The 10,134-nt window shown below is 28.3% G+C and overlaps 1 protein-coding gene across 1 annotated transcript in view; it reads right to left on the bottom strand.

Moving 5' to 3' along the window:
* Positions 1-6,999, bottom strand: part of LOC113384266 (sodium channel protein 60E-like) — a gene marked incomplete at its 5' end in the record, with an annotated part of 69,618 nt that extends 62,619 nt beyond the window's left edge. The window contains 2 exons of the mRNA XM_026622093.1: positions 5,721-5,931; positions 6,975-6,999. Of these exons, the coding sequence (XP_026477878.1) occupies positions 5,721-5,931; positions 6,975-6,999 (236 nt within the window). The remainder of the gene's footprint in view (positions 1-5,720; positions 5,932-6,974) is intronic.
* Positions 7,000-10,134: the final 3,135 nt, after the last annotated feature.

Raw genomic sequence — 10,134 nt, 5'->3', positions numbered from 1 at the left:
TTTTACGACGTTGCTATCAACAGATTATACAACCAATCATAATTTAAAATAATTAGTTAATTATTTAGTTCAGTTTATGGTGCCCAAATTCAATTACCAAGTATACGTTATTTTATAAGATGTGTTGTTATTTTTAGATAATAGTCAGTTTTTTCATATAATCTCTATAAAAACTTACAAATGAGTGGGGTAATAAGAACCAACTATATCTTCATACTGGCAAATGACATACTGTATTATAACTGCTGTAAACACAACACATTGTTTTAGGAATAAATTTTGCAATAAAGGGGTACGATTTGTATATGCTGATACGAAACATATTGGTAAACAAGAAAATAATAAATGAAAAAGTAAATTGAAATAGAAAAAGAAATTACAAGAGATAAGTTAAATAAATAGTTATTTAAACACTTCCTTTCATTATTGCTGATGAAATACCAGATCAAGGTTGTAACAGTGTTATCTTTTTAAAAAAATGTACCCATAACATTTATATTTTGCATTAGTTTAATAATATAGCAATTAATTCGTTACTTGTTATAATACAGTATAAATCGTTATACTTTATTATAACTGCTGTAAACCCAACACATTGTTTTAGGAATAAACTTTGCAATAAAGAGGTACGATTTTACCCTGGCTGTGGGGCAAAAAGGACCAGGTGATAAATTTTTGAAAAACAGCAAAAATTGCACATTTCTACTATAACGAATTTGTTGGGATTTATACTGAACATAGTCAGATAGTTGCTCGTTTAATGCGTGTTATGTGTCGTAATACAGTTCATTCGGTTTAGACAGCATAATTACTGAAAGACAAATTGGCCCTTTGTGCCCCGCCCTACCCTAAGTAACTTACGTAAAACTATTCTACAATCTTTTTCATTATTCTCCATGTGGTAACTAAACTTTAAGAACCTGTAGAATAACTAATCCTGCTTTATAAAGTGCTTTAGTGCACACAGATTGCGCCCATCCCGTCCTCTCGACCTCTGGTACCTCATCTGATACGTCGCCGTCGGTTTATCTCCGAGCAATAGTGGGTTAATATTGAGAGGTGAAGCAAGATAAGTTGGACAGCGCTGATTAATATATCAGCTTACTCCTTCACAGCATGTTGTCTAGATTGTACTCGAAATGTATGAGCTTTCTTATATACGTATAAAACACGACACGATACATGCCGAGAATTCCAAGAGGAGAATAAACATGTGTAAATATACGATGAAAACATAATGCACTACTCCTTTTCATAAATTTTGACCGAAATATGTATTTATGTATTTTTCTAGAGCCATGTTTTCTAACAAAAAGCTGATTTATGTCGAAAAATAGACGAACTTGTGTGGTATACAGTTCTGTTTCCAAGCGTAAATCAATTTGTTTATTGTGCAGAAAGCTTAATCGTGAATTGGCAATTCATTTATCTGATTATGTATCATAGCATGTAAGCTCAACAAATTGTTTTAAGAATAAATTTTTTTTTAGGGCGAAAATCAAAACTTAACACGCACAACAAAATTTATACAAAAGCTATTAAGTAAATACTATTAAACCAATTTGGACATGCGGTATTGAACTATGGAGAATAGCTTCCAAATCAAACGATGTAAAAATTCAAGGATGCCAAAAAAAAATATTTAAAAGATGTATCCGTCTGTATGTTCCAGATTGGTTAATACATAAAGACGCCAACATAAACAATAAAAAATAATTGACGAACACATTCAGACTATTGCAAAATCGAGGATCATCCAAACCCACTTGCTAAAAAATTAGGTCACAACACTTCCAAGACAAGATTAAAGAGAAAATTCATATTACACAAAGTATGCCTATTTTAACTTCTCTTTCATTTTGTAATTTTAGTCATTTTTCTCGAATTTTACTCGTTCTTCATATGTTTTTCTGGATTGAGTTGGCATAGCCCAGTTGTAAAGAGTCCAGTTATGAAGAGTCCAGTTATGAAGAGTCCAGTTGTAAAGAGTCCAGTTGTAAAGAGTCCAGTTGTAAAGAGTCCAGTTGTAAAGAGTCCAGTTGTAAAGAGTCCAGTTTTAAAGAGTCCAGTTGTAAAGAGTCCAGAAGTAAAGAGTCCAGTTGTAAATAGTCCGGTTGTAAAGAGTCCAGTTGTAAAGAGTCCAGTTGTAAAGAGTCCAGTTGTAAAGAGACCAGTTGTAAAGGGTCCAACTATAAAGAGTCCAGTTGTAAAGAGTCCATTTGTAAAGAGTAAAGTTGTGAAGTGTAAAGTTGTAAAGAGTAAAGTTGTAAAGAGTAAAGTTGTAAAGAGTCAAGTTGTGAAGAGTCCAGTTGTAAAGAGTCCAGTTTGTAAAGCGTCCATTTGTAAAGAGTAAAGTTGTAAAGAGTAAAGTTGTAAAGAGTAAAGTTGTAAAGAGTAAAGTTGTAAAGAGTGCAGTTGTAAAGAGTGCAGTTGTAAAGAGTGCAGTTGTAAAGAGTGCAGTTGTAAAGAGACCAGTTGTAAAGAGTCCAGTTGTGTAGAGTCCAGTTGTAAAGAATCCAGATGTGAGAAAACCGTTTAAGAAGACAAGAAAGGATCGTGGATTTCATAAGAGACGAAATTGAAAAGACACGAAATACCAAGTGGAAATACCAATGATGAGAATTCCGGAATGACTATAGCAACGACAACGACTAAAGATTGAAAAGTTTAGGTTTTACAACCGAGGACGATTATAAATCACGATAGCCGAATGTAGCTATGCCAAGATGACTATGCTATATTGCATGGATGTTGGTATGAATGATAGTATGGATTGTTTATAAGATAGCTAAGAAACGCAATAAAAAAGTGAAAATAGCAATCATGGGAACTCTTGAATAACAGTCGAAGACGACTAATAAGTCAGGATAGCCGAATATTAGCTATGTCTAGATGGCGACCCTTGTATTGTATAAATGTTAGTATGAATGATAGTATGGATCATTTATAAGATAAGCTAAAACATAAAATACAAAGTGAAAATAGCAATGATAAAAACTTCAGAATGACTATAAACAATGACAATGACTAAAGAGCTATTGAAAAGTTTAGTTGTAACAGTCGAGGTCGAGTCGAGATAAATCAAGATGGGCGAATGTTAGCTATGCCTAGATGGCGATGCTATATTGTATGTTGGCTTGAATGAATGAAATATATTAGCTATGAATAGCATTGGATAATATAACTATAAGAATAAGCTATATGATATAGAAGCAGAGACAAGAGCCATTAGAAGAGAGAGATATCAAGAGACAGTAGAGGACAGGTTAAGAGGATTATAGAGACTAGAGAGAGTCAAGTAGTAGAGATAGAGAGAAGGATAAGAAGTATAATTAAATAATAGAGTGTTAATGGATTATTTATAGAGACGTTAACACGCACACACACATATTTATATATATACATATATATATATATATGTGTGTGTATATATCGGTATGTTTGTCAGTCATTGTTCTAATATATACAGAATATTTGAAATTATGCGATTAAGCAGGTGACATACGTACGTCTTGCGGAAGCTCTGATATATTATGAACGAGGTCTCAGCATGGACGGACAAGGAGCCGGAAATGAGCCAAAGCGACCAATTAGTTAGTTACACGTCCTCGTAAGGAAGTGTATACAATGCCTTCAGGACAAACTGATCTAATCGAATGATGTCAGGTAATACGACAGGGAAGTTCAATTACAGCAAAACACGTGATTGACTTTTATTGTTGCCGGGATACAACACACACCCAATCGCATTCCCGTCATTAAGGAATTACTTTCAGGAGGTAACAATTGATATGTACAAGGATTCTTTATATAGGTATACATATATACGCAGTTACACTACCTATGGGCATTCATATATCTATAGACAAACACACACACATCTGTATATATATTAGGGGGATCCTTATGATGAATATGTTTGATATTTCTTTTAATTATAAAAAAAACTCTCTGCAAATTTTAGCCTTAATATTAATTTTAAGATGGTCCGCACTTCAACCAAAGTTTCTTATGAAAATAATATGGGTAAAATACCATTTGTTTTTTTAGAATTTGATAACTTAGAGACAAGTATATCAAATGTTTAAGAATAACATTGTATTTGCTTATTTACATAAATTTGATATATTTTATAAAATAAGTACAAATTTACACAGGAATAAGAACTAAGAAACGGTTGAGTGCGGACTATCTCAAAGTTAATATTAAGAGCAGAAACTTTATCGGATTTTTTTAATCAATTTCAGCTTCTGCGTGCATGGTAATTGAAAAAAATCTATATTAAGGACCACTGTCATATATAATATATATATATTATATATATATATATATATATATATAATTTCATATTTATAATGCAGATTAGTATTCTGAAGGCGAAGTACCTAAACTACTACGACTAAATTACCTTTAGACCTACTATTCAAATTCTGGCCTTTATTCATGTCCTTCAAATAATTCAACAAAGCCAGAAACCTGTTTTGAATATAACAGTTTATGTATATTTTGTTGAATATACAGATTAGTCGTTATAGTAAAAATTCAAATAAATGTTTGAAATCAAATCGTTTACTGAAGTTTATTTTACAATATAGTCTGAAAAATAATTGATTTCTAATACGTGAAATAATGCCATATTGATTTATAAATTTTGAAGTATTTTACGTATTTCCCAAAATCAAAATTCTATACTAAAAAAAATTGTGTTATATGAAAAAGATACCATATAATTTTTTCAGTAATTACTAGCTACAAGGTTTTTTTTAGAAATATAAGGTTCCTTAAAAGTCTATTTAAAATAAGGACCCTGAAGAGTAATTTAAAAAATTATATAACTTGATTTTTGTGTTTTTTTTAGATGTATGAAATATTTATATTTTGTGTGTATCAGAAAAATAAGGTTCCTTAAGATTCTATCTAAAAATAAGGATCCTAAAGAGTAATGTATAAGATTATATAACTTTATTTTTATGTTTTTTTTAGATGTATGAAATATTTATATTTTGTGTGTGCTTAGGCGTATAAATAGTATACATTTTATCCAGTTATGTTAATTATTTATTATAACCGTATAACTATTTAAAAACTAATAAACAAAATCACAATGCGATTTTTTAATAATACATTCACGATTATCTATTTAAAAATTATAACTCGATTTGAAAAAACTAATATCAACCCCTCGTTAATGAAATTTTTGGCTATAATGCAACCAAAATTCTGACTAATCTAACCTACTGAATTATCAGTAATCTACTGAAAAATCTAATCCCATAACAGTAATCTAACCTAAGATAAAAAGTATGCTATTTTAACTAAAAAATTATAATAAATATCTTCAGGTTTATATTTATAACAAAATATTTAAGTTTATATTGTTATCATCAGAATATTGTTAAAATTATTTATAACGAATGAAAAAACAACTATTGAGTTGTTTCTCTAACATGTCATTATGATATGCAATGTCCCTATTACATCTGACAATTGTAAATCAACAAATTTTCTAAATGTCCTTAATTGGACAGTTCTAAATATCGTAGTAAATAAAAGGAAATATCATCAAGAGCATTCTCTTATTATTGCTAACGGTTTGATATCTAAAAATGTGCAGCATCAAGGAGCTTTTAAAATAGCTATATTTTACACGTGACTGCAGAACAAAATAATCCATCTTGGGTTATCATTTTTTAATTAAAAAAATACAAGTTATCACTTACTCAGCTTCTTCAACAGTTTCCGTCATGGCTAGGAAGACGCAATTTAGCAGAATAGTTGCCATGACGACGTAGTCGAAGTACTGGTTCGTGCTGAGGTAGATGCAGGCACGGCGAGCGCTGCTGAAAGGGCTGAACCAGAAGAAAGAGTTGGTGGCGGTGAAACGGTGGATGTAGTTCTTTTTAAATCGCTTCGAGACCACGCAAAACGTCTGAAAATGGAAAATTCAGTGGTTAAATATAATGTCATGTAATATAATTAGTCATCATAGTTATAGAAATGAAAATTATTTAACAATATAACAAAATGATGACAGTAAATAAAGAAATTAAATAAAAATCAGAAAACTATAAGAGAAGAATTGACGAACACCCAAATTGTTTGGCACACAAAGTGTTTTCAGAAGCGCACCCAACCAGGCTAAAACAAAAAATTCTTAATGATCTCACAAATATCCATTTGTAAATGCTATTATTATTATCATTAATATTATTATATTATATTATTATATTATTAGTTTTTAATATTGTTATTCTGTTATATTTATTATTATTTGTCTTTAAATTAATATACTTTATTGTATAATTATTGAATTATACTATATTAAATTATTCTATTTTACTGTTTTTCTAGTATTATTTTTATTGTTCACAACGTTCTTTTATTTTGTTTAATAATTTTATTATTATAATTTGATTTTATTTTCCATTAAATCATCATAATACGGATATCATTTCAATGATAATACTATCCTTTATTTTGTACTATATTTTATTTATATTTATGTTACTATTCACTAATGTTACTAGGTGTTATATTATTTAGCAGTTGTAACATATACTGAAATTAAAAAAAAGCAAAAAAAACAAAGATTTAATTTCCAGCACTTTCTATTCTCAGAGTTAAATTTTAATCATTAAATTACTAGTTAAATATGGAACTGAGCTATATTATAATAATTAATCAATTGAAATTTTATTGTTAAAATCATTTTAATATAATTAATGTAGCAGTATGATCAATAATTTTTGAACAACAAATCATAAACTCTTATTACTAGTTAAATATGGAACTCTATTATATTGTTATAATTAACTAATTAATTAATTTATGGAGCCTGACCAACTGTACATGATCATTGAGAAGGCAAAATTTGCATTTTATCTTGTAGATTACATTACAATTATTTTAATGATCATATTAGCAATAAAAATAAATATGATTTATAAAAACATATTAAATCTACTGGTGCATGGCATCGTGCACACACACATCAATTTGTTCTAAGGTATGCCAAAATGTTCAAATACCTTTGAAAAATATATAAAAAATTTCGATTTTTTTTGCAATTACTGTAACTTACGCTACGGGAAATTAATAAAACATGAAGTTTGTCTAAATATAAATTTTAATCATTGATTATAAACAAACAATCAGTCATAATAATATCACAAATAAAAATATATATCCCGGTTTGATTTTAACTCATCTTGAACCTTTCCAAAATATATGTTTTTTAATAATTTAATAATGTGATTAACAAAGATTTATTTGCAGCACCTCTAAATCTTCGAGCTGAATTTTACTAATACAATTAATTTTAAAGTAGGTATATATATCTTCCCAATAGTAAAAATAAGGCTAAACTTTAAAAAATAACGTTTTTTACAAAATAGAGCATTAGCAAATAGAATCCATACATTAGTTACTGTTTCAATAGTAAAATTAAGGGTAAAGTCTAAATGATTTTTTTTAGCAATTAGAGTATTAAATATATAATATCAAAAGTTGCATTATGATGTTATTAAATTAGTGTATCATTAATGATGCATTTGGTTTCTACAATTTTTTCAACATACAGTTCTACATTCCAACCTCAGTTTGCTAGATAGAACTTTAAGGAAAAAGACATACCTAGTCACGTTATGTTTCCATTTATATATATATATATATTATATATATATATATATATATATATATATGTTTAATTTGAGTTTAATCTTCGGGCGTAACATCAATAAAATTGATGTTACGCCCGAATATTAAAACTCAAATTAAACATATATATCAACATCAAATTCAAGAATATTCAAAAATATATATATATATATATATATATATATATATATATATATATATTAGATTACTTCGTCAAAAAATGGCAATATCACTATTCTTTTTGTATCGAGTATTGTTTTTTTTATTAAATCAAACCGACATATTGATGGATCAAAATGTTTCAGATGAATGATTTATCAATTTCTCTTTACGAAAAACATCACTGAAAACAGATTGTGTTGATGATATTTCAGTTTTTTTGGTCAATATTTGTAATTACGCACACAGGCTTTTCATGACATGATTATTTGCAAAAAATACCTACATGATAAAATTTTAATTGAATGGATTAAATTTGAATTGATTGATTGGAAATTTATAGAAAAGTTTAATAAATCCTTATATTTTATAGGTGATCAAATTGATAACGCAGAGAGCAATGGAATGATCTAAACATTGCAAATTATTGTAAGAAACTATTTGATTTAATCAACATGTCATTTGTTTAAATAAAACTATGATAAAAGTGCAGCATAATAAATTTTATTTTAATTATAGTAAATTGGTATTATTGGTATTGGAAATTAGTTGTATTATTTTGTGATAAACAATTATTTACAAATTCAACATTATACAAACTTTGGTAAAAAAAGTTGGTTAATAATTCCCAAATATATAAAAAATTTCATTTATCAAGTCAATTGATTTTAATTGATTTTATATCGTTTGGATATTGTATGCATGCCTCGTTTTTAATTATTCTATATTTCCTCGATGAATAATAATTTTATTTGTAGCTCAATCAATTTGCGCAATGCTCATCGGTTTTGACAGGAATGAAAATAATATTCAATGTTATGTATTGATATAATCGGGAAACTTGATTTGAAATAATCGCATATAATGGTATTACAATCGCACATAATATTCGATTCGGTTAGTAACGCAATTATTGGGATCAAAATCGCGATAATGATATTGGAACGCTTGAATTAATTTTAGAATTATTCATGGAACAAGGGTAACATGATCTGTGAAATCGATATAATAAACAATTAAAGAAATAGAGTTCGAATTGTAACATTAGCAAACCAATATATCTTTTTATAGAAAACTGAAAATTAATAACAAATACTATTTGAAAAAGTCATTCATATCATTTATATTTTGCAATAATTATTGTTAGCGCTGCACTATTAATTATAACTTTATTTTTACAATAACATTTATACAGTTTCTCTATGTCAGCAGAATAAAATTTGTGGAATTGTTATCTTATCACTAAAATCCTGCTTCTAGTCCAATAATCGTCCCTGCGAAAAATAGACTCCTAGACGACAAGTTGGTGTACATAACCTACTTTGAAAAATTTTGTTACAATTTTTTTTTTTTTTTTAATTTTTTGTATATCGAAAATAATTCAGATTTCATTTTTAATTCTGACTATAGTTCTAATATACTTTAAACAAATAATTTCAACTTTGTAATTCAGTTTATATAATTCTTATAAATATTAGACAATGTTACAATATTTATAATAATCTATTTGAAAACATTCAGTATTCCTCGAACATTTCGTTACGGTACGAGAAGTTCCAGCAATTTGCCTTAAGGCACGATGCCACCCACCCCACTAGTTATTATAAATTTTCGTATGTCAAATTTTAAAATTGACAATATGTTTGCGATACGATTTATATTGAAATTATACAAATTCAATTAAACAAACCCAATAATTTGAGTTTGAAGGGTTAGGTGATAGAGTAGGTACAGCTTTTTATATATGTCAGTGTTATTGTTCAAACTTCGCTTTACCTAATATATTAGATTTTGTATCTTTGTTTCATGACTTACTACTCTTTTTCATCTTGACAACAGTCAGAACTGTTAGATTCTATAAGCTGTTTTAAACGTTGCTTAATACTAGGTTTAGTTATATTAGAATTCATCGATTATTATCTAACTAACTGCGATGCAGTTTATATTATTTCTGAACGTTATTAGAAAGTCTACTAAATGTTATTTTCACTTCAGATTCTGCCGCATAACAGAAAAATGTTATGGCAAGGTCCCTATATTTGAGACACAACCTTAAGTTTAAGCTCGGCATTAAACCCGGATAGCAAGTTTGTGCTAGCCCATGGTTCTTGCCGATTGTCCAAACGCTGAATCGATATTAATTAAATTTAAATAATATTTATGTAAAGTCTTGTCATAAAGATTTTTACTGCTGTTTTCTTTTTTCTGTTAACCAGCTTTCTTGGTTTCTAACCAGAACATCCGTATACTTAGCACCGCGATAGTGGAAATTGGCAAAACAGATTTTTTGACGATTTTTTTGCTGTCGATTGGTGTAAT

This window comes from Ctenocephalides felis, unplaced genomic scaffold (assembly GCF_003426905.1).
Source record: "Ctenocephalides felis isolate EL2017-DRISC unplaced genomic scaffold, ASM342690v1 CF-g0.4_SCAFFOLD_00845, whole genome shotgun sequence".
Taxonomy (NCBI): Eukaryota; Metazoa; Arthropoda; class Insecta; order Siphonaptera; family Pulicidae; genus Ctenocephalides; species Ctenocephalides felis.
Note: the sequence above shows the minus strand (reverse complement) of the source record. Positions and strands in the feature narration are given on the sequence as shown.